This window comes from Cnephaeus nilssonii (assembly GCF_951640355.1).
Source record: "Cnephaeus nilssonii genome assembly, chromosome: 7".
Lineage (NCBI taxonomy): Eukaryota > Metazoa > Chordata > Mammalia > Chiroptera > Vespertilionidae > Cnephaeus > Cnephaeus nilssonii.
The window spans coordinates 79055841-79081423 of record NC_137078.1 but is presented as its reverse complement, the minus strand read 5'-3'; the positions used below and the strand labels follow the sequence as shown (position 1 = coordinate 79081423).

Sequence of the window (25583 nt, the reverse complement as noted above, 5' to 3'; positions counted from 1 at the left end):
AGCAGCCCTAGCGCACACCATGGCCACCCAGCCTGCAAGTCCCAGCATGCCTGCGTCCATCCTGAGGGTCTCCCCACCCCTGTTAACTCCTTAGGTCCTGGGGTGCGCGGGGCTCCCTATTCCGGAAAGATTTTCCTAATAAATGCCCTGATCTCCACCCCTGACCCTCTACGTCATGGGGCCAGATTTCCCCGCCCACGGCCTGCAAGGAAGGTGGTCACGTTTTAAGAGAAAAAAGTAATGCGTTTTTACTTTCTCTTCAATTCCATTCTGAACCCCTCTCAGCCAGGTGGGCCAACTCCGGCTTCTCCTGGAACTCTTCCTCCCCAAATAACTACCCTGTCCTAGCTTAAAGAGGAACAACACCAGGAAGAACCATTAGCCCTGTTTCCAGCTGGAGAAACTGAGGCTCAGAGACGTGATGCCGTTTTGCCAAGGCGCTGCAGCTAGCCTGAGGCAAAACTGAGCCTGGCTGAAGGTCTGACTCCCACTTCTGTGCACTGCCACTGCCACGCGCTGTCCTATTTCCTCCCTCAGCCTCACGGGAGTGTATGATGTGCCTACGACAGAGAGCACCCTGTCCCGCCTGACTCAGAGCTGTTTGAGGGCGACGGATGTGAACGCACTTTGTAGAGGGGGTGACACTGTTCCTATACAGGATCATGCTGAGACCCAGTCCTCTCTCCACCTCCTCTTCCTCCTCCTCCGGAAACTGTCCTTTCTCACACCCCTTCCCCTGATTCACCAGGTCACCTGCACTTGGGCAAGGCCCTTCTCCTTTTGGCCTCGATTTCCCCATCAAAGATGAGGAGGTGGCTCCAGATGGACAAGGGCCAGCTCAGATGAGGGAGGCCAGGACTGGTCTCTCTCGGCCTGTTGGCCACTTCACTAACTGTAACCTCGCCGTCTTTTCCTCACCACCCCCTCAGCTGGCCCTCAGAAAGTGTTGACTGAATTAGTGAATTAATTAATGAATTGCCTGAATGAATACACCTGCTCTCAAGCTTTGACCCAAGCTGACGGGTCAGTGCTGGGGAAGGAGTGACCGCTGTGACTTCTAACCAGCGCCCCCTCTTCTCTCGCTAAGCTGGGAATTGCTGCCCTTATGACCAGTCCAACTTTGAATAGGTAAACCGATTCCAGAAGCAGATACCACCTTCTTCCCAGTCCTCTCCTCTTCCTGGAAATATCCACAGCACAAAGGGAGCCCAGGTTTGTTTGCATTTGACTTCAAAGTCCTGTGGGGGATGAGGGAAAAGGGGATTGACTTATACCCTTAGAGATAAACAGGGTGGAGGTCACTGCAGGAAAGCAGGGGAACCCCAATTCCAGCCCCACCCTTTGGTTTTAAATATATGTTTATTGATTTCAGAGAGGAAGGGAGATGAGTCATTGACGGGCTGCCTCCTGCACGCCCCCTACTGGGGATCAAGCCTGCAACCTGGGCATGTGCCTTGACCAGAATCAAACCGTGACTTCCTGGTTCATAGGTCTATACTCAACCACTGAGCCACACCAGCTGGGCTCCAGCCCCAATCTTAATGTCAAAGGCTGGGGAGCAGGATCTGGGACAAGTGGATGGGGCTGGGCACTTTTTACAGTCTGTCCCTGTAGGACTCTGGGGTCCTCCCACTTGATGGGGGTCAGAGGGGAAAAAACAATGGTTCTGTTTTTCCCAGATAAACCCCAGCCTCTCCTTGAAATTGAGGCTAAGGCCTGGCCCCTTGGAGGGCACCATGGCCAGGCCTAGGTGGTAGGAGGCAGGAGTGAGGAGCCTTGAGCCCAGAGCTGTGGACTTGATAAATCCCTTTCACTAAAGATCCAGCTACAGGAATCAGAGCTGGGGGTGGGCCTGAGGCTTGCCAGGCCTGAGGGTCTTCCTGGCTGTTTCTCCCTGAGTCGGCTGGGCCTGGCTAGGGGAGCAGGGCAGAGTGGAGGGGCAGCAGCATGGCCCCAGCCAGGGACCAGTGCAGGGGACTCCCGGTGGCCCCTGAGGCTGCCCGGTTGAAGTGGAGGCTCCCATCCAGATGGAGGCAGCTGCCTGAGGCCGAGGCTCGGCAGCACTCCTGGGAGCAGGACTGAACCACGGCCCCGTAACACCTGTGGATCCCTGCCACACAGGCTTGGCTGCAACCCGCAGTGTAGCCCAAGCTGGACCGTTTCAGCTGCAAGAAGAGATGGGACCGTTCATCCCCCCCCGCCCCTCTCTCCCACTCACAGAAGCAGAAAGTGTTACGTGGGCCATGGCTGAGCTGAACCTCTCTGGGCTCCTCGCTCCCTCTCTATGAGGTCAGCCAAGTAGTCCCTAGAGAATCTACAGGGTGCTCAGAAACAAGGGGGCATGCCAGGGAGACTTAGGAAATTCCAGCTGCTGCCCTGGATTAGGCATCCTGCAGAGCTGAGCGGCCAAGCATGCTAGACCCCAGGCAGCCTGGCTCCCAGCAGGTCCAGCTCCAGCCAGACTTGACTGCTGACCTACTCGGTCCAGGCAGGAGAACGGCCTGCATTTAGGAGGCAGGACAGTGCCCCAATCCTTGGAGCACTCCAGGGGCCCGCCTCACAGAAGTCCACGCCCTCAGGGCACGTGGCCACAGCTTTCTGCCCTTTGAAGCATTCGTTGCCTTGGCAGGAGAAGGTGGCACAGATTTTCTCCTGGAAGAGGAAGAGGAGGGGAGGCTGAGGGGTAGGGCGCTCTCCTCAGATTGAACAGGGAGTGGGTGACAGAGAGGCGAGGCTGGAGCCCCATCACGCCTGTCCCACTGGCCCAGCCACCACATGCTGTCCACCCCCGCCTCCACCTCCCAGACAGGCAGGTGTGATGGAGACACTCACATTTCTCTGGGGGGCTGAGGGGTGGGAACCAGCTTGTCCTCTGGGACGATCAGGTGGCCTAGACCTGGGATCAGAGCAGGGTTCCCCAGGGAGGTGCTGTGATACCTCTGCGGGGGGCAATTCTGCCAAGTCCCAGCCCCCACCCCAAGGGAAGGCATCTTGTGTGTGGACAGTCTCACCCTGAAACTCCCCGCTTTGCTGCCACCCTAGACAAGCACAGGAGATTGTTCTGGCTGCCTTGGTGCTTGTGGGGAGGGCGCACTGGTTAAGCTGGGCTGGGGAAAGGTGTGGGGACTGGGAAGGGAATCTCCTGCTCCCATTGGAAGGGGCTGGAGCACTGAAGGTAGGAAGCTCAGACCTGCGGAGGTGAGGAGTAAAGTAGACCTCAAAGCTAAGGATCAGCCTGACAAGGCCTAGGAACTTGATAGAGGCTGAGGAGTTGGTGAAAACTGAGCTCAGATTTGCGGAACTGTCAGAGTGAGGTTCAGCATTGGGGGGTTACTAGGTGGGCAAGGCATGAATGGGTGGGGCTAAGAGCTAATGGGGCCAATGGGAGCAGGAGTCAGAGTAGAGGCTCCGACTTGGAGGGCAATAGAAGGGAGGCTCGGAGCTGGAGCTGCAGGCTGGTGGCCTTTCTCACCGAGGCCAAATCACGGAGCACCAGGCAGCGTGGGCTGCCACTGCAGCACTGCAGAGAGCAGGTCCGGGTCTGGGGGCCCAACTGTTAGCCAGCAGGCAAGGGCTGAGGCCAGTTTCATTTCCCCGCTCACAACCGTGGCTGCACCGGGCCGTGTAGTGGGAGGTGTTGAGTTGAATCAGCTGGATAAAGAGTACGGTGGGTGGGGGTGGGGGGGCGGGGGGAGGAGGGGGGCAAAGTGTGGAGAAGGAGACAGATGTAATACCTTAATCAATCAATAAAGAAAGAAAAAAAGGTAAACAAGATTGACAAACCTTTAACCAGACTCATCAGGGGGAAAAAAGATACAGAGAATCCAAATAAATAAAATCAAGGAAATTCAAAGAAAAGAAAAAAAGGAGTACCAGAGAGTCCAGGAGGATGGGAATGGGGGGACACAGCCAGTGCTGGGCTGTATCTCAACCTCTCCCGGCATCTCAAATAGACAAATAGACCCCTCTCCCTCCCGCTTCAGTCTCTCTCCCAGTACCTTCCTGTATGTACCTGAACATCAGTCCCTTCCAACAGCCCAGTCCCAACCCCTGCAGCAGCCCTCATGGCCGCCTCCCGCCTGGGCCCCCCAGCGGCCCCACCCGCACCTCACAGTGGTGCTCCCCGGATTCACACTCTGCCATTGGGTTGGAGAATTTTGCCTCCTGGTAGCACATCTCTCCAGAGCAGTGGCAGCGGAAGGGTTTGGACACTGTGGCCTCATTCCCTTGGGTGAAGCATTCGGGAGGCTCTCTCCTCCTTCGTATGCTGCTTACCTGGGCAGGAGCAGGGGTCAGCTGACTTCTGACCAGGTTCTGGGCTATCAGTAAGACCAGCAGGAGGACTATCAGTAAGACCAGTAAGAGGAAAAGGAGAGAGGGGACCACTGCAGGGAGTAAGCAGCTCAAGGGCCACAGGTCAAGGAAAGGTCATGCAGTGGTTAAGTAGAAGAGGTCATGAGGTCAGGGCAAAGAGGGGGCAGTCCCAGGGTCCAGCAGTAGTCATGGGTTAGGTTGGTCACAGAGTCCAGAAAAGACTGGGGTCCCTGGGCCGAGGACAGCTACCTCAGAGTAGAGCAGCCCTATGGCTACTAGTGGCCAGAGACATCTTCTGTTGAGGTGCTGCAGGAGCGGGAGAGAATGAAGGACCAGTCCCGGGCAGCCCAGGTGAGAGCTGTAAACAGAGTCCCATTATTGCACTATGCAGATGAATAAACAGGCTGGGGAGCAGGGGAGGTCAACTGTAGGGGGAAAGGGGTACCAGGGGCTGAGCTTTTGTTTCCCAAAAGTCATACTGTCAGTGACTTTGACGTAGGCACAACAGGGCCTGCAGCCTAGGAACAGCCCCTCTGAGAGTGAATGTTGTCGTTGGCATGGCAACAGCAGCATCCTAGGGAGACAGAGTTGGAGCAGGTGCAGTGACAGGAAATGGATATCCGGTGTCATTGCCACTGATCTGGCCTCTTTTGACTCCAACAGGACCTGGCCTGGGGATGGGGTGGGGATGTCAGGCTGCCTCGGAACCCAGGGCAGGGAAACCCTGGGTCACAGAGAGGGTCAGAAGTCAGGGCTCACTTTGACCAGGTTCTTAAGGGTTCAGATCCCCGGGGCTGAGCACAACCCAGCCCCCAAGCTTCCCAGGGCTAACGGCATGTTTCCCTACTCTCATGGCTGTAGTCCTCCATCAGCACTTGGATCTCTCTCAGGTGATAGCTGAACGGGTCCACTCTGGGCTGGGCCCCTCTGGCCGTGGTCTTCAATGCATGAATGGGGCAGTGCTCAGGATTCAGGGTGCTGAGGTGAGGCAGGATGGGGCCCCTTGGCAATAAGGGCCACTTCTTCGTCCACCCTCACCCCTCTTACTACCAGGAGCCTCAGCCCTTCACTGTTCCATACACGCAAAAAGCAGTTCTCATCCACTTAGTACCTATTCAATGGGACTTCCATCCCCAAAGGAGAATAGGGTAATGGAAGGCCCCGAAGGTTCTACCCAGGCCCCTGTCCTTGTGGAAGGAAGAGCCCAGGCTCCCACAAAGCTCCTCTTCCTCCTCCCTGGTGTGGGTAGATGAGGCTGCAAGGACAGTCCAGGAGTGTGAGGGGGCCAGACACTCAACAGAATTGGAAAGCCAGCAGCGCCTGGATGGTTACCTTGCCCATCTACTTTAGTTTGTGCCCCTGTCCATGGCTCGAGAGACTATTCCCTGTGCCCCACCCCCTCCCAGCTATAGACCTACCTGCACACCTGCAGGTGCCGAGGGCAGCGGGCATGTGTGCCTGAGCAAGTGCAGCCCCGGAAGCTGGTGGCTGCCCCTCCTCCCCTCCAATCATTTGCCAGCTCCTGGAATTCCCTCAGATGTTGCTGCCACCAGGGACACACAGGGGCCACAGACAAAAGAAGGAAGCACCACCGATGTCCAGACTGTAGCAGGAGGGAGGAAATCAAACCAACTGGCAGTTTGGACAGATCAAGGGACCCCTGTCCCAACATCCCACTGGGATGTGCCTTATTTGCCTGGCAGGTGGAAAGGGCTCTCAGAAGAGATTAGAGGGAGGGGAGGGCAGTGTCCTCCCAGAGCCCACCTGGAATGGAACTGGCTGGCAGTGGAAAGAGAAGTATGTGAGGAGAGGTCACAGGTGCATTCCCAGCATGAGAACTCTGAGGTGAGTCTGCTGGCAGGACTCAATGGATGAGGGAAGAGGTAGCTATTATTCCAAGTATTCAACAACAAAAAAAAAAAAACAACAAAAATAAAACATTCAGGGGGGAGGAAAATCTCAGAACTTTGCCCCTCACTTCCCCTACACATGGTTACCTTTAGTGTTCCCTTTGTAGACCCTTCCAGCACAAGCGGGGAACAGGAGGAAAATGGAGGAAGGGATGAACAGTTGAGGCTGGACCCTGCCAGATGTGGTGAGGAGACTCCTGCTCCAGGGAGGTCAGCAGCATGAGTGTGGGGGCCAGTCCCAGGAAGGACTTCCCAGATGCTTCCTGCCTGGGCTGGGAGGGGCAGGCTGAGTCCTGCAGCTTCTCTGATGGGCAGCTTTCCTCCTGGAAGAGGGAGTCACCTGTTCTCAGCAGGAAGCGCCCAGGCAGAGGTTCAGTCTCCATGTCTATGGGAGAAGTTCTGACAAGACTCAGGAGCCAAGGATGGACTTCGGGAGATTCATGAACCCCTAAAATTCTGTGCAGAAAAGTGATGCATGTATTTTCCCAGGGAGAAAGTCCACAGTTATCGTTGTAGTTTCAAAGGAATCTCTGATCCCAAAATGATTAAGACCTACTGACCTAAACCAAGAAAAAGCAGCCCTCCATTCCTTCCCCAGCCTGGTCAGTGGGCTCAGCTGGAATCCTGGTCTCCCCATAGCAGAACCCCAAAGTCCAGATTTTGAGGAGTCACCTCTGGGGAAAGCTCTTCTGGTGCCAACTTTGCCTGAACCTCCCTAACAGCTCTGTGCCCCTCGGAGCTGGATGGCGCTGGGCACGTGGCTCTTCCTGCCAGCCCACGAGGTTGTTATTGAACCTCCTCACCTCTGGTTCTGCTCCCACTTCCTCACCTCCACCTAATCTGCAAGATCTGCAAACCTAGGTGTGTCTGGCACATGGAAGGCACTAAAAGAATATTTGGGTGAATGTAACAAATGAAGAAGTCTTTGCTATGATAGGGAAGCCCTAGGTTTCCTCCAAGTCTGCTCAGCTGCATAGTTTGTTATCTGGGCAAGAACTCCTCAGAACCTGGTCCCATCTCCCTTCCACACTGTAAGGAAGAAAAACAGGTTCTTGGGATACTGAGCTAACCCGGAGGCCTGGGCACCCACTCCTAGAGGAATATGACAGCTGTGTTCCTTGGGAGCCCCGATGCTGCTATTGCTCCAACAGGCAGGCTGGAGGGACGCCTCCTCCCCACATTTCTCATTTCTAAGGCTTGTTTCACTCTTATCCCAAATGGCAATGTCTCCTTGCACTTCGGGCTAGTTTTCGGTAATCACCATTTCTAGTTGGCTCAATTAGGTTTAATTACCCACTCACTCTGCTTCAGGAGCTCAGCCCCTGAAGAGGTTGTCCTACTGGGATTTTAAGCACCTGGAGGAGCCAAAGCACAGAGCATGTGAGGAGTTGCCCAAAGGATGGGTTGAACCAGGAAGGAAAATACCAACTGAGAGTGAAGTGCTATAGGGGCAGGGGTGGTGAAGCCCTATTGCCACGGAGATGACTAGGGCAACAGGAAAGTGTGAGGGAGAGGGCCAGCTACAAGTACATGCAATACAAACATGCAAATACCACCGAAAATCCAAGTGCTGAGGGGCAGAGGGGGCCTCGGGGAAATCCTGTTCTGGAGTGCCCCCGGTTCCCCTGTTCAGACAACTGTGCCAGTGGGCAGACCAGTGCCCTCGGCTCTCCTAGTTCTTTCCACTTGGGATACCAGATTCAGCTCCTGGGGCCGGGGCTCAACTCCACCCAAATATGGGCTACCTGGGCTTGGGCAACAAAAGGCTAGCCACTCCTCAGTCAAGGAGAGATCTTGAAGAAGAAACAGGGTAAGACTCTCCTTGTGAACTAGCAAGCGGGAAAGTCACTGCTCGCCTGTTCCATCGTGTGCTAGGCTGCTGAGGCTTGGGGAAGGGGCAGGGCCTACAGCCCATTCCAAACAGCCTAACTCCTTCAGGCAAATAAAAACAGAAAACCTTAGTGCCAACAACTTTGTCCCTGGCAGAGCCCTGGCTCACTCTTCCCATCTTTCCCTAGCATGTGCGTGAATGGCTGACAGGGGCAGGACTTATCCTGGGATGATGCTCATTTGAGGAAGTGGGGAAAGAGGTTAGGTCAGATATAGCTAGGGCAGTGGTCGGCAAACTCATTAGTCAACAGAGCCAAATATCAACAGTACAACGATTGAAATTTCTTTTGAGAGCCAAATTTTTTAAACTAACGCCACTTCTTCAAAATAGACTCGCCCAGGCCGTGGTATTTTGTGGAAGAGCCACACTCAAGGGGCCAAAGAGCAGCATGTGGCTCGCGAGCAGCAGTTTGCCGACCACTGAGCTAGGGTAACATTTGTAACCTAACAGGTGTTCATTAAACCTTAGTTGCTACTGAAGTGTATGAGAAAGTGGTAGGGATGTGTTCAGAGCTAAAGGATGAGTTAGTCCATAATCCAGGGCTTCAGAACAATACACATTCAGAACAAAGGCTGGTTTTATTTTCTGACAATGTTTTTTTTTTTTTTTATATATAAAACAAAGATAAAACACATCTCAACCCTACAATCTGCCGCATGCCTTGTCTCTACAAGATGCATGCTAGACCGTAAGACTAAGTAGCAAAGAGTCTTTAGGAGCATTTGGTCGGGAGAAATAGAAAAAGCAGATCTCAGGGGAGCCTGGGCAAGCCCAAAGCTGAAATACACTCCTGAACACTAGAGCAGTCCTTGTCTCTTCAGATCCTCATATGTCTTCTTATTCACAACATTCCCACTGGAGTCTTCATACTCTTCCTAAAAAAGAAGGGATACAGTTAGCTAGGCCTCCTGGGAGAAATGTTTGGAACCAATGTCTGGTTACCCAAGCTCACCCTGGCTGGGTTCCATGGCATTCATCTAAGATAGCCCTTCTCAGCTGGGGTTTGGGAAGAGAATTAAGCCCCACTGCCTGAAGGCACCCACTCTGTGTAATGAACGAACTTCTCTCCTGGGGATCTAGAATGGTACCTCTTGTGACCCATCCTTGGCACATATGATTCATTCGAATCACTTCCTGTATTTAAGATGTGGAACCCTGGTTGAGAAAGGCTGACCTAAGACAACAGCTCAAACGGTTCCCAAGAACCCTAGGTTTCTGCCCAAGAGGCCACTGCAGTCAGGAAGGCTGAAAGGGAGGCCACGCAGGCCGAGCTTCCCCACTTCCAGAGCAGTTGTTTTCTTCTATCTTATATACAGGAATTCTACGTTACACTGTGGAAAGAGCGTTTGTTACTAAAAAAACAAATACTGAAAACCATTGACCTAGGGTACTCCTGCTTGCCACTTCAAAGTTTCAGGAGATCCCCCACTTCCCTGTCATACAATCTTTCATGTGTTATTGATGAAGATGCTGGTGGTGAAAAAAAAATTTCAGTGGGAGAATATAACCGATCTTAAGACACAGATTTGAAGTCTGACGCATTAAAAAAAAAGTCTCATGTACTTAATATCACAAATAAATTAGGCTTACATGTCTAGAGCCAATTTATAGATATTGTCATATTATACTCTGTATTGCAGTGAATCAGGGACCATTTTTTAAAAAAGAAGTATGAATAAAGGACGCCCTTTTTCATTCGTGCTGGGAGGTGTTTAAAAAGACTCTAAAACTATGTGTCACATCCTTTTTTTCTTTTTTTTAAATATATTTAATTGATTTTTTACAGAGAGCAAGGGAGAGGGAAAGAGAGTTAGAAACATCAATGAGAGAGAAACATCAATCAGCTGCCTCCTGCACACCCCCTACTGGGGATCTAGAATGGTACCTAACCAGTAGGGGGCCCGCAACCAAGGTACATGCCCTTGACCGGAATCGAACCTGGGACCCTTGAGTCCGCAGGCTGACGCTCTATCCACTGAGCCAAACTGGTTAGAGCATCACATCCTTCTTTAATTCTTTTTATTTTATTTTATTGATTTCAGAGAGGAAGAGAGAGGGAAGGATAGAAAACATCAATGATGGGAGAGAATCACTGATTGGCTGCCTCTTGCATGCCCCACACTGGGGATCGAGCCCACAACCCGGGCATGTGCCCTTGACTGAAACTGAACCTGGGACCTTTCAGTCAGCAGGCCGACCCTCTAGCCACTGAACCAAACTGGCTAGGGCTTAAGTATTTTTTAAATTGATTTTAGGAGAGAGGAAGGGAGAAGGAGAGAGAAAAATAGAAACATTGATGAGAGAGAAACATTGATTGACTGCCTCCTCCTGCACAGCCCCACTCGAGCATGTGCCCTGACCAGGAATCGAATCTGCCACCTCTTGGTGTAATAGTTGACACTCAACCACTGAACCACACCAGCTGGGCCCGGGGACCATTTTCCCCTCTACATGGTGATGGGGGGCTCTATCATTTCATGCTGTTCCTGTTGGTACATTAGCACTCACCTCAGTGTCAGGCTGCCATCGTTCTGATGCCTTCTGCAGTTTCAGCTTGGCCCACACTGCAGGGGGGGGTGGGGGGGAGGAGAGAAAAGGGCAGACTGAGTATTCAGTGGCTACACAGTGTTACAACTATCCCCCTCAGTTCCCTCCCCCACATTAGGGTTCCCCTGGATGACTCTGCTCTTGAAGCTTTTGCTTGCCCCAAACTAGAATTTTGGTTCTGGACCACCTGTACACACCTCCATTGCAAATTTACCATAATCTTTGCTTTCCTGTAAAAGAAACATTGAATCAAATAAACCAAAAAACTCTTAGAATAACAGATACTCTCCAAGAAAGAAGTAAATGTGGTACAACCTATGGGAATTATTGGCGAAAGTGACCTTACTGTCTTAAAGTTCATGATGAATAGTGATTTTCATCTGGTGTGCCACAAGAATGTTTAAAATATGCAACACCTGACTAGTTAGGGGCACTGACCTCTTTTCCCTTAGACTGTAAAGTAAAAAAAGGACAACAGCAATACAACAATAGCTGTCTGGTGTGAATGAATCAAAATTATACCTATTTTTATTTTGTCAGATCAGCTAGAAAATATAATCGATTTTTGTTTTGCCATAGAATTAGTTTATGTGTGCCGTAAGATGAAAACGGTTGAAAATCGCTGTGATAGAATAAAAAGGGGACACCAGACATTATCGAATATGTTTACTTAAAGTCTGGTGAATATATTTCAAAGACTTTAGAGGGGAAAATAAAAGGTGAAATATCATGACCAAAGAGTCTGACAGATAAGATGGTTCAACAAAACTGGAGACATTAAAAGAAGAATTCTGACAGTTCAATAACAAATTATCCCAATGAAGACAAAACGGGGGAAGACATCTACAGATGCCACCACAGCTTCAGAGGGAGTGATCACCATGTACACAAACGGGACAGATACAAAACCAGAGAAAGAACAACTGAAATCTCTAAGAACGGTGTCAGGAAGGTGTATTCTCAAGACAAAGCGCTACGTGGAACAGACAGGACAGGTCTGCTGCCAGAGAGGGAAAATGATAAAATATTAATAGATGAAGATGAGAAGGCACACCTATTAACTTCCTATATGCTTCCACATTTCCCATCAAGTAGGACAATCTCTAAACTTGACAAGATTAGAAGAAATATCCCATAGACAAAGTTGAAGCCAAGAAGGGTTAAAGATATAATAACTGAGACAATACATGAGAAAGTGTTTAGCTCTGGCCTAGCATATAGATGCTCTAGTAATCATCTTTTCCTTCCTAGATAATTGCTTTAAGTTAGCTGAAGTCTTCAGGTCCTGATAATATGCGGGGCCCTGTCTCAGTCTTTGTTCAAGCCATTCAAGAATCCAACCCAGAACTTGTGTGCATGCATATGAGCCTAACCAGTGGTTAAGGACAACAGGAGGGTGGGGGCAGGCGAGGGGAGGGGTGTGGGATGGGAATGGGGGGATGAGGACAAATATGTGATACCTTAGTCAATAAAGAAATTAAAAAAAAAAAGAATCCAACCCAGAGTGGTACTAAAATACTGGAGACTGGAAATATTGTCATAATTATCTTAAAGAAAAAAATGGATGTAGGAAACTGCGGACCATTTAAGAGGGATCTGAAAACAATTAGAAAAGAATGGGACCGCCTCTGGGCATGGAGGATTTCAACAGCCCCAGAGATGGGAGAAAAGGTGAGCTGACTAAGCAGCTGAGTAGAGTAACACGTACACTTGAGAACGAGAGCCTGAAATTTACCAAAGCTGAGTGATGAAATTCATTTCTTCTCGATCTAACCAGCTGAAAGCGAAAACATGACAGATGAGAGACAAACTAAAAGAAAAGACTGCAAGGAAGATGCCAGTGGCAGTAAAAGCTCCCACTGCCAGACAAACAGAAAGCCGAATAGGTCCCTGGGTGCTTTAACACATTCCCTGACGTGCGTCCCTTCGCTCTTTCTCCAAGAGGTATTTTGCTGCTGTGTATCTGATCTGTCACTCAGAAATAAGCTTCTTGAAACCAATACTATTTTTTCCTTCATATCAGCGGTGCTTAACATATTTAAATCAATTCAGGAAAATATACATATGCCCATTCACTCAAAATCTTGCATATAGCATTCAGAGACCTTGGTTAAAAGCCCTGTTTTATACTCAGCATAGGACTCTTCTCAAGAGAGAAACAGTCAGTACTGCTGACCCTCAAACATGCAGCAACGTATGACTGTAGTAGCTGTCACATATCCACAAGCTGCCCTTCGGCCTGGATACCCGAGGGGGGTGGGCCAGTGAGCTGTAGGAGTGGCCACTTGGTCGGGCTTAGGAAAGAATAAAGTTTACTTACAAGAGACAGCATCTTCAATCTGTGTCACATTAGCAAAGTGGGCAGTGTTTGGGATGCCCAGACACCTCATGCCATGAGCATGACGCCATTCCTGGAAGGAGAGAACAAAAGGACATGTGAAGTGGAAACAGCTGAACACAGAGCACTCATTCCACTCACCTCATAGGCCCTAACCTGACCCTTACAAAAGACTTCACTTAAAGGCTGCATTTTTTTAGGTTCGTGTTTGTAAACAGCTGGCTACAACTGACAAGAGGCAGATAAAGCAAAGCAGAGTTGCACTGTTTACCTCACTGGGCTGGTTTATGAAATCTATATCCCAGATCTAGTCTTTCAGACAAAACCTGTGTCAAGTCCACAGAAAAACATCACAACTCTAGTCACTTCACATGCAATCCCCACCATCAGTATGATTAAGGGTTACTGGTCGCAGGTCAGTGCCGCCTTTATAAGTAAAGAAGACTGTATACCAGGTATAAGCAAGGATATGAAAGAAAGCAGGGAGAGATGCTGACGCAATGAGTTTTGGCTCAGGGATGCCAATTCCAATTCGTTGGAAGTGGTGTTGAGAAAGATTCAGACTACTCAGGGGTTCAGCAGAAAAGACCCAGGACCAATTAGCAATATGTATGTCTGAAGGAGGGAGGGAGTTCACACAAATTTGCCATCCTTGGCTTGCAAGTCTTTTCCATTCTGTAAAATTTCCTTCCAAGTACTAAGATGTGAAGACCGAAACAAAACAAGGGTGAATCCACTTACTGGAGTACCACCCAGATAATGCCTTGTCTCAAGAATAGCTTGATAAATATCGTCCCTTTAGGTTTTTTTTCCTTCTCAAAAGGCAAACGCCCATTTAAGATTCAAAGAAGGAGCCCTAACCAGTGTTTCTCACATCAACGTCTCTCTCTTTCTCTCCCTTCTTCTCTCTCTAAAATAAATAAAAACAAAACAAAACACCAAAACATATCCTAGGGTGAGGATTTAAAAAAAAAGACTCGAAGGAGGAGGCAGTCAGCCCCTTCCTTGGTTCTATTAGCAATGGGGCAGAGAAATGACTATGGAGTCGAGATTGATCTAAGACAGAATTCCTCCACAAATTGTCTCGGGTGCCCTGGCACCAAAGGCTCAGTGCCGCACGCCGGACTTCGGACCCAACCCTCCGTGCTTCTCTTAAGCTGTGACCCTCTCAGGCTGCTCCTGTCCTCTTCGCTAAGACTCAGGTTTTGTACTTCTGTTTCCAGAGAAATGGCTCTGAACTCCTTACAGCAAAGTGCCGCTGGAAGGCCTTGGGTCCTCGGTAGGTGTAGTTCCCACAAATCTCACAGTTGTAGTTGATGTTTAGGCCGTGGAGTTTATACAACCAGTAGGGAATGGGCTGCAAGAAATGAGAACAGAAGAGTCTCAGGAGTGTCTGCGTCTGCTTCCAAGATGGGAAATGGGGAGAAAGACGGTCATGCTGGGACTTACTTTGCCATCCCAGCCCAGGGGCAGGTTTTTGGGGTTGTAAATGATCTCGTTCTCTTCATCTTCACTTTCACTCTCACTTATCTGCTCTTCCTCTTCTTCTTCTCGCTCTTCTCCTGTCCTTGCCTGCTTGCGTTGGACATTTTCATGAGTGAGATGTCGCTGTTCCTAAGTCAGGTCCATAAATGAAAAGGGAAGTCAGAGAAAAGTAGTGAAAAACAAGAAGGCAAATTTCCTCTTTTCTCGAAACCCTTGCTGACCCCTCGCTCCCAAGGACAAGGTCTTCTTTCTCGTAGAATAAAGGGAAGCTCTGCCTTTGTGTGGAAGCTCCTATCAGCAGGCCTTCCCTGATCCCAGAGGAGAAAGTCAAAGGTTTTATGCCACTTGCCTAAATTACTCACCTGAGGCCACAGACTACCACAGAACAACGGAAGACAAAGTCTCCGAACTCTTTCCTGAGCCAGTCCTTTCTCCTCCTTCCTTCTGGTAACGCCCTCACTAAGATGAGAAGCTTCTAACTTGCCCTGAGTCTCTCCTCATTCCAGTCCAGCTTCCATTCTGTTCCCAGATTTATCTGCTTAAAATAACCAACTTAATGGTACACTCAGCACAAAGAACTTTTACTGGATTTCTACTGTTTAAAGGACAAAGTCCAAATTTCTAATAACTCACCAAATTTTTCATGCTTACCATTTCCTCTACCGGAAATATTTTTCCTCCTTCTACTTAGAAAACTCAATCCATGTATTACAACACATCTCATTTATCTGTCTCTCACAAAGTGGGTATTTCAACAAGGGCAGAAAGCTGTGTCATCTTCACTACTGCACCGAAAGACTCAACACAATGTCTGAAAACCAATAGATGTAAATAAATGATGATACTGATAGAAATCATATCAGGACTTAAAGAGAGCAACTACTGGAAACCAGTTTCTCTGGAATTCCAAAGAGAATGGCGCCACCTTCTGACAGAAAAAACAAAATGCTCTCAGAGGAGGGAGAATGTAGTGGATACACCTTATGTCAAGGACACAAATTAGCCTCCCAGTCATCCTCAGAGGACTGGTAACTTGAACGACTGCCAACATAGCAACGCCCAAGTTCACTGTGGAAAACACAACTGTCCCCAGTGTCCAATGTCTGGCTAGCCTCCTTTTAGTGAAAGCAGCTGTAACAGAGGGAACCAACAGGTGACTCTAGATTTGAAGCTATTATGTGTGGTCCTCAAACAGAGCAGAATGAAAACATCCATGGCAACTGACAGACACATAAACAAGCCATCTGAGCCAGAGCCATCCACTCAATACACCACGTGAGCATTGAAAAGGGAAAGGCTGAGAGCAGAAAGCAGACACTGCCAGACAGGCGGGGCTACTGCAGGGACGCTGGCCATCTTCTCTGGGTGAGTGCTGCCCTTCCTTCACCTTCTGTCCCTGAAAGAGAACAACTTTCCTCTGACTCCTCCCTCTTCTTTCTGAGATAAGCATCCTGGTCAGGTTAGGCCTTTCCCACCCAGCCAACCTCCAGCTCCTTAAAAGAATATTCAAGGAACAGCTTACAGACAGCTTTGTACCAGCTCCAATGAGTTTCTCACAATCGTGTAAACATGTAATGCCTCTTCCTAGTCAGTTAGTTATACCTGAAAAGCTGCTGGGATTAGCCTTTCTCTTACTTGCCTTTTGAGTGTCTGCTTCTTGGGTTACCCCCTGGGCATATTCGGGAGCTCAGGCGAAGAATCCGCACCACTCTGAACACTATACTGAGAGGGGAGTCTATTCTCTCTGTCCAGCCTCATGGGGATTGGGCAGGCTTGGGAATATCACCTAACAACAGACACCCAAGAACCGAGCAGGACCTCACCAAAGGGCCAAGTCCCCTGAGAGAACTCCATTTTCTGCTGACCTAGTTTAACACCTCCTCCTCCTCCTTCAATCCTATAAAAAAATCCTAAGAGTTCATATTTCTCCTACTCCCATACCTTGTAGCATTTATAGCCCTCACCAGAGTCAGTTACTCACCCCAAGAATCTCCACATATTCGTAGATCTGGGCTTCGAGGAAAGCAATGTCTTTGTTCCTCTCAGTGTCTCTAACAACAAAAAACAAGCAGTATCACTCAAGGGTTCTTTTAACCAACGCCTTGTTCTCTGTACCTGAGAACATGTATTTGACAGGTGCATTAAAGATCATAAACACACAAGAAATATGCTGTGAAAGCAAATGCTCTGTTGAGCTCAGGACGCGCTGACAGAAGAACTGAGGTTATTTCTGGGAATGCATGGAAGCTTCCTTTGACCTCATTCAGAAAGTGGAGGATGTACCTGGATATTTAAATTCCCATCATTATAATCTACAAAGGAAATGTGGTAGAGAAAGTGAGCTCCAGAACAGGCAGATTTGGGCCCAAATCCTAGACGCTGCTAGGTAGTAACTTTTTCTGAGTTACCAACTGTAAAAATAATTAGGATGACAAGTACTTTTCAGCGTTGTTGTGTGAATTAGAAAATAAAATAAAAAACAGCGTGTATAAGCATGTGGCTCAAGAACAGATTCAACTGTCATTAAGAAAAATAGATTTAGGCCTGGCTGGTGTGGCTCAGTGGCTGAGTATCGACCTATGAACCAGGAGGCCATGGTTTGATTCCCAGTCAGGGCACATGCCTGGGTTGCAGGCTTGATCCCCAGTAGGGGGCATGCAGAAAGCAGCTGATCAATGATTCTCTCTCATCATTGATGTTTCTATCTCTCTCTCCCTCTTCCTTCCTCTCTCTCAAGTCAATAAAAACATATCTTTAAAAAAAAAGAAAAATATACTTAGGAAAGTATTTTTTGAACCTCTCCATAAGCTATTAATGTAAAATAAAGGTACCTAGAGCAATGTCAACATCAGAGACTTCCCCACTTGCCCGCCTGAGTACAAACTGGGCCCGGTTTATAACAATGACAGCACTTCCTGCCGTCAGCAGAGACAAGGAGCAGAATGGACCTCTATGGATCAGTAATGGCGATAAAGCAGGCTTCACGGAAATGACATCTTAAAACGGTAAGCCGCGGTGCTGCCCCCGCCACTCACCGCTTGGTGCCCTTTGACTTGGGGTTTTTGGCGAACAGGGAGGTGTCCAGCGCCTCCAGGGACTTGCCTTTGGTGCTGAATAGCCTCTGGGCTCGCTCCTCTAGGGTCCTAAGGAGACAGGGGAAAGGATTTCAGGATTACTTTATCATACAGGCCTGCTTATTTCTGCAGTAGGGAGGGAGGGGTGAGAGAAAGAATGGTATCAGAGCCACGCAGATCATGCAAACACAGTCAATGGGACAGTTATGAAGGAAAAACCAGTCTCTTACCCGCCACACTTCAGGCCTAAAGCTAGGAGCGCAGATTTCAATCTGTCCAGACCCAGGGAGGCCAACTCCTACATAAAAAAGAGACAAGTTACAACTTTATTTAAATAGATTTTGATAAACAACAAATGCTCAAACTTAGGTCTTAGGAGGCTGGTGGTATGGCTATTCCTGAAGCTGTGGCAACACCATACTTTCCACAGCCAGCCTCCTAGCACAGTGGTCGGCAAACTCATTAGTCAACGGAGCCAAATATCAACAGTACAACGATTGAAATTTCTTTTGAGAGCCAAATTTTTTAAACTTAAACTATATAGGTAGGTACATTGTTATTAACTTAATTAGGGTACTCCTAAGCTGGCCTTTGCTAAAAACTCAAGGGGCCAAAGAGCCGCATGTGGCTCACGAGCCGCAGTTTGCCGACCACTGTCCTAGCAGTAAGCTCACCCTCTCCAAAGGATGGACTCTGGTCAAGTTCACAAATAACCATACTGGCAGTGTTCCATTACTTCCACTACAGCTGAATAGAGCCTGAATTATTATTTCACAGTTTTCAAAATACTTAGGTTTAAGTTTTTTTTTCCCTTTCCCTTTTTCCATATTCTTTTAGATGCCTGGTCCCAGGAACTGGTCTTTTTCTTTTTTGTTAATCCTCACCTAAGGATACAACTGAGGTATGTGCCCTTGACCAGAATTGAACCAGAGACCCTTCAGTCTCATGCCTATGCTCTAACCACTGAGCACTAGCTAGTGTGGAACTGGTGTCTTACCATAGTAAGTCCATGGCATTAAAAACAGGAAATTGGTCCCTTGGAAAAGGGAACAGGCAAGACCAGTACATTGGCTAAGGAAAACATACCTCCCAGGAGGAGAAAGCAGAGAGGTCAAGATGGGCTCCAGCATGTGTCAGGGCACTGCTTGTCTCTTTCTGGCAAGAAGAACAACACAATGTTTAAGATCGAGGTTTAGAATGAAGGCAAGGGAGCAGCTAAATTACCAGGTGCTGGTTGGCCCTGTTCTTATATATATCCTATATAATAAAAGCATAATATGCAAATTGACTGAACAGCTGAACAGCGGAACAACCATCCAGAGGACCATCTGGACAACCATCCGGGACCACGCTATGACACCCACTGGCGCCAGGCCAGCCAAGACAGTGTGATGCGATTGGTTGGGGGCCCGGCCATCGCCCCTTGATTGCCTGCAGAGGGAGGCCCAGGTCACCAACCGCAGGTCCCGGGTGCAGGCGGCCAGAGGGAAGGAAGGCCTACTCTTGCACAAATTTCATGTATTGGGCCTCTAGTGTATGAATAAGAATCAAATTCCTACAAGAACAGAGCAAAAACAAAAAAAAAAAAACAGAGGGCACATTCTCTTCCTGAGAGTTCAGGAAAACTCAAGTTTATCCCCAGGATTTGTGAAAATACATAGTAGAGATTTCTAGCACATAATTTATCTGTTCTTGGTCAGCAGGAATGGATAAATACAGCAGTAATGACATGGTTGATGCAAACCCTGAGCCTAGCCAATGGCAAGTAGACCTGGAGCAATCTCATTCCAAAGTACACAGAGAAAACCTATCACACTGGGCAGAGAACTCCTCATGGTCACCACTGACCCTGAGGGATCAGCATACAATGCCCTAAAGCAGAGGCTCAAGATTAAAGTAAAATAGTTACTTTAATTCTCTGGCATGTCCTCCACCCACACCCCCACTAAAGCTCACCGGCCATCCCGGAAAGGTACCATTCTCCCACTTCTTCTCAAAGTCATTTTGAATCTTCCCAAAAAGTTCATTCTGATCTTGGAGGGGCTTCACTCTATCTGTGTAATCCTGAAGGTACTCAAGCAGCATCTCCAAGTATCTACAGACGAACAGCAATACAGAAAAGCAAAGAGGGTTTCCATTTTTGATATATTGTTATACCCTGTAAAATATACTTAAATTTTTTAAAAATACTCCTACGTTTTAAAATGAGCTTACAATTGACTTTTTTCCTATCATGTCATCTTGATTCTGACCTCTCCTATATCTTCTTGTATTCTTATAACTTAATTCTAAACACTAAAGTCTAAACTCACACATAAAAGATTTCAGGTACAAATATTTTTTAAATTTAATTTACTTCAGGTAAAAATAAAACCTTATCACTAACCAGAGGTATAACACAAACAAAAGTTAACATCTATACATCAGACCCAAGCACTTCACTTTAGTCACAATCTGAGAAAGTTTAATTTTCCCCAGTAAACTCCAAAGACAGAGGCAAAATTAAGAACAGTGTGGGTATAAGTTTGCAGATATGCTCATAGACACACATTCTTCCAGAATCAGAATATTATAAAGGTTTAAAAACCACATCCTTCAAAATCCCTATCCTTTAATAAACCTGAGTCATTCATGAAGGCCTTTCAGGCAACAATTTTTCACATCAAATAATCTAATCAAATCCACTAGAGGCCTAGAAGCTAGTAATGCTTACCTCTTGTACTCTGCATTCTTCCTTTCTTTAGGAATGTCAAATAACTGGTCAAAGATAGACAGGTACGTGATATAATCCAGCTTCTGGAAAGAAGAGAGGTGACAAGAGCTTCAGTTAGTTTTTCCCACCAAGTTAAAGTATAACCTCCAATAAATGAAGTTAAAATAACAAGGCCTGGCTCATTTTAGTCTTTTTCTGTTCTATCATTGAATTCCTACACTAACTGGGGAAAACAGCAGACACAATTAATGCTGCAAATTAAAGATCAAGTTAATAAACAGCAAACTAAAAGAAATACTTGTTGAACACGTACAGGTACTTAGTTAAATACTAATACCCACTATATCCTAAAATAAGGTCCTGGAAGGTGCATTTATTCACTCATTCAATCACTTATTGAGCATCTTCGGACCAAGTTGATGGATACATACTAGTATGAGAACAAGACAGACATGGAACCTGTCCTCATGGAGCTTAAAGTTTAGTCAATGGACTTTTGGGACATTTCCTCACAACTCCAAGAGGGACTTACACACTTCGAGGCCTGTCTGATATTGTCACCTTAAATCGCATCTCTTGTGGTAAGTTATTTTTGTAATGTCTTTTAAAAAAGACATTATATAGCCCTTTGCTGGTGAGACTGTTTTGTATCTTCCATGCACCATGTACTATATGTGCCTAACACAATAACGTGAGATTTCTAAAAAATTTTTATTTTTACAAAAGCAAAATATGCCTGTATTAATAAAATACTATGCTTATTGTATTCACTGTAGAAACCTGACATTTTGCATACTGTTTCTTTCTTTTTTATTTATCCTCACCGGAGGATATTTTTTTCCATTGATTTTTAGAGAGAGTGAAAGGGAGGGAGAGGAACATCAATGTGAGAGCGACACATCGATTGGTTGCCTCCCACACATGCCCCAACTGGGGCCAGGGATCCAACCTGCACCCGAGGTGCATGCCCTAGACCAGAAATTGAACCCGAGACCCCTTTGGTCTGCGGACCAAAGCTTTAACCACTGAGCCAAAAAGGCCAGGGCTTTGAATACTGTTTGTCTAAGAAAAAACCCCACATTACCTCTTTGATAGTTCTCTAACAGTTACGAAACACAAGGAAGACACCAACTGCTGTATGTCTAGGAGCCCAGCCCAGCGTCCTGACTCCCCGAGAATCCGAACCACTTTCTCCTCTCCTGGGTCTTACCTCAGAGGCCTTCAGGTTAATGTATTTGAGGTAACAGTCATGGAGATCCAGATAACGACCGTATCCCTCTTCATCTGTGAACTCCACCAAATCTGAAGGAATCAGAGATACCAATGATTCAAACACTAAAGGACCATTTTCTTGGACTTGGCTTTTCAAATGGACTGCTAGTTCCTCGTTCCATGAAGCAGCCCTTCACCCAAATGTCCTCCCCAGGCTCACAAAGTAAACAGGCCTCAGCTTTCCAGGTCTACTTCCAGTGAATCAGAGCTAGGCTAGCACAAGATTGGATGTTGTGTCCAAGGCCAATTTAGTAGGTCAAGCTAGCTCAGAGAAACCAGCATAGAGAAAGCCAGTACAATTTCTCCGGGGCCCTGTTTTCTAGGGCTCTGAGGGCAAACAGCTCTGGCAGGAACTTGTACTTCTGCTAGTGCTGGACAGGAAACTAAATCCTACTTACTTTGTGCTTCTTCACTTGGATTCTCTCGAGCCTTCAGGAGCTCCTCAAATTCCACTGACATTGGCACGCAGATCTGATGAAAAAAAAAAAAAAAGAGAAATGCTCAGGTGGGTTTCTCAACATAAAAGTTGCAATATCACAAAAATGGGCTGTACAGAATGTGGGACTTCTGACACTTTATTTGGCCTTGATTTTCCTTTAAGAGCCTACTGCTGTTTTCCATTTACCATTTTCTTTTCCTTTTTTGTATTGTTTGACTAAATATTGCTAAAGTAACACGTGCTCACAAAAACTCAAATAATACAAAAACGCAAAATGAAAAATCAAAGTCCCCTTCAATAATTCTACAAAGAAGTAGCTACTGTTAACAGACCAGTTTTAATGCCAGCCATTCCAAGCTTTGCTGCACATTAGAATCATCTAAAAGAGTGTTAAAATTGGTTTCAAAGATGCACTGAAACCAATTAAATGAGAAAGTACTGATACCTGTATGGAGGAATCAGTACTTTTGAAAAAATATATTTTTATTGATTTCAGAGAGGAAGAGAGAGGGAGAAAGAGATAGAAATATCAATGACAAGAGAGAATAGAATCATTGATGGGCTGCCTCCTGCACACCCCACATTGGGGATCGAGCCCACAACCCGGCATGTGCCCTGACTGAGAATCGAACCTATGGCTTAACCATTGAGCCATGCTGGCCGGGAGGTAGCGGTACTTTATTTATTCCCAGGTGATTCAAACGTGCAGAAAAATTTGGAAACCACTGCTTGGTATTAAATACACAAGGTGGGGCAAAAGTAGGTTTATAGTTGTGAGCACATGATTACTTATTAATTATTGTATTATCCCATATGAAAAACTACAGTACTACTTTTGCCCCACCCTGTGTTTGTACAAGCACAGACTAGCCAGTGTAAGGTTATTTTATTTTCCACATAAACTTATTTTTTCCTACTTAGTATATCTTGAGCATCTTTCCAATCATTTATATAACCATTTATTCATCGCCTTTCTACCAGGGCTGGAATATGGTTGACACACCAGAATGGTACTCATGTCTTCTCTTTTGGTAAGCAAGACTTTACACCCTACCCTCTAAGGGAGGTGGGGAGACATACGTAAGTGTGTAAGAGTACCTTCATTCAGCCTCTTTGTGTTAATTGGATCCTAGGTATCAGATTTCAAGACAGTTAAGAGCACAAGCAATTTATTAGGGGGAGGGAGTAATACCTCTGAAAGATTAAAATGGGAAGAGGAGGACTGGGCAGGGAAAGCCTAGACCGTGATACAGTTAGGATGAAATCTTCAGCAGCCCAACGGGGAACTCTGGAACAAAGATTACTTGTAAAAAGTCTCATATTGGGCAGAAAGTCAGGCTGTATTACCCCCACTGTGTTTAGTCACTGGCTGGGGACTGTCCAAGAACAGAATGGATTTGGCTTAAAGCTGAGGGGGATCCTAAAAGAACTGGGTTTGTAGGATGTACTCTACACTTCCTGCAGCTAAACAGCAAGTTCTTTTTAAGGAACATCTAAGTGGCACATCTCCATTTTCCTTACAACTTTTCTATAGTAGGCTCTTAGGCAGGTTTGGAGAAAATACTTTTAAAGGCCATACCTCATTTGGGTGTTTCCGGTGGAATTCTTTTATTTGCTTGAGTCTATTATAGAATTCAGCAAATTCATTGGGTCCTGAAATGGCATTAAGCTCCTCCTTTCGTAACCTGCAATTTCAGAAAAAAATCCAGAGAACATATAGCATAAAGTCAGTCCTTTACCCATGGCTCCTATGGAGCACTAACTCCTGGACTGGCTGTGACTGTCACTTACCCATCCTTATCGTCATACAAATCCCTCAGGTTCCCACTGACTTCCATGTACCTCTGAAAGACAAACACAAACCCATCAGAATGAAGCGCTCTGTATAACTATAGAGCTAAGCAACCAAGAAGGGCTCTCTAGTCAAAGTCCAGGGAAACCTTGAGATATGGTATTATGAGTGCCTGTGCTTTCTGGTACTTTTAATAAATAGCACTGATTCCTGGTTAGTTTTAAAAGCGGGTTAATTTAAGGGGTAGCAGAGAGTTCCTATATTTACATGCAACTGATGCTTAACTTGCCCTAAGAGAGTCCTAACAGAGAGCCACAAGCTAAACAGCAGTTCCCACCTAAGACCCTCAAAGACAAAAGAGTGATCCAAGATGATTTTCGCTTCTTCAAAAAGCTTGACTGAGGAGTACACAGGCGAAAACATCACACAGCTTCCTTTAGATTCAAACTTAGGATAGAGCAGGTACATAGTCCCTTCTCTAAAACTTTTGGAACCAGATCTGCTTCAGAATTTGGAATTTTTAGGTTCAGCAAGGTACCACATATTATGTAATATCCCTGGGGGAATCTGGAACAAATATTAATAGTTCTGCAGTAAAACTTATGCATTATTTACTACGTGGGATAAAGTTCATGTCAGGTTTTGCCACCAAATATTTACCCAAACAAACAAACAAAAAACGTTTTCAGAGTATTTTGGATTTGGGAATTTAGATATGGGACTAGAGGTAAGGGACTAGAGATTGGTAACATGAATTACCTCCTAAGAATTCAGTAACTCTGATTAGGTCTTTTATTCCTTTCTGAACAGATTTCAAACATATGCAAGAGAGCACCGTATAATAAACCTCCATTTACCTATCACTCAGCTTTAATGAGAGTCAACATTCTGCTTAGTTTTCTAAAAGTAATAAATTGAACTATTTCTAGGCAAATGCAGGCAATGTAGCAAAAACACTTCAGAGTGGTGCGTTCTCTTTCGGAGAGAAGAGAGAGTACCTTCTGTGCCTGAGTAATCGACTACTCAGAACTATTCCTTGCACATCCATGGGATATAGGAGGCTGTAAGAAGGGGTGTCTTTCCGAGTAATGAAGAATGAATGAGCTCCCCATTCAGAGAAGTGAGGGAGGGCAGTTCAGCACCCTCAAGCTTAGTAGCCGCGTGGACATCTCCAGGCAGAAAACCCGCGACTGGCCAACCTGGTGATCTTTGGCCAGGGCTCAAGAGACCGCGCACCCCGCCTCCTCTCCCGTTCCCAGCTCATTCCAACCCAAACGGAAGCGGGCAGCGGGGCACTCACATCTTGCATGGCCCGTGTGCGGTGGTCAGAGTTGATCTGGTCCCGGAGCTGAAGAAAGACACAGGCGCCGTTAGTCGGGGTTCTGGAGTTGGAAAGGCCGCCCGAGGGCGGAGCTTACCCGCTTAGGTCTTAGCTGCTAAACCAGCAGCCCCTGGGGCGCTGGGCCCTGGGATGCAGTTACCGAGGCGGGACCTCGGAGAGGGAGCCCCCGAGGAGGCGGGGAGCGGGGCGAGTCTGGGGGTCACGGAAAGCTCTCAGAGGGTACCCGGAGCATGGGGCCCAGCCGCAGAGGGAGTCCCTGCCCGGGCCCACTCACTGTGGACTTCTTAGTGAGCATCTCTTTGGCCATGACGTCCATGAGCCGTTCCTTCTCCTCATGATAGCGCCGCTGCTGCTCTAAAATTGTCTCCATTCTTCCTCCGCCGCCGCAACTCACTCAATTCAGACCACCGACAGGGCCGGAAACAACTGCTGCCGCCTGGCGCGCCTGCGTCCCCACGCTGCGCGT

General features: G+C 47.3%; 1 protein-coding gene across 1 annotated transcript; it reads right to left on the bottom strand.

Moving 5' to 3' along the window:
* Positions 1-8670: 8670 nt before the first annotated feature.
* SF3A3 (splicing factor 3a subunit 3) lies at positions 8671-25583 on the bottom strand. Its single transcript, XM_079776502.1, has 17 exons — positions 25392-25583; positions 25076-25123; positions 23775-23827; positions 23563-23668; positions 21943-22015; positions 21483-21574; positions 20273-20355; positions 19516-19654; positions 18646-18714; positions 17790-17857; positions 17521-17628; positions 16467-16536; positions 14450-14614; positions 14247-14357; positions 12983-13073; positions 10624-10679; positions 8671-8990 (listed from the first exon to the last, which is right to left on the bottom strand). The coding sequence occupies exons 1-17, from the start codon at positions 25485-25487 to the stop codon at positions 8913-8915; spliced, it is 1506 nt and encodes a 501-aa protein (XP_079632628.1). The 5' UTR covers positions 25488-25583; the 3' UTR covers positions 8671-8912.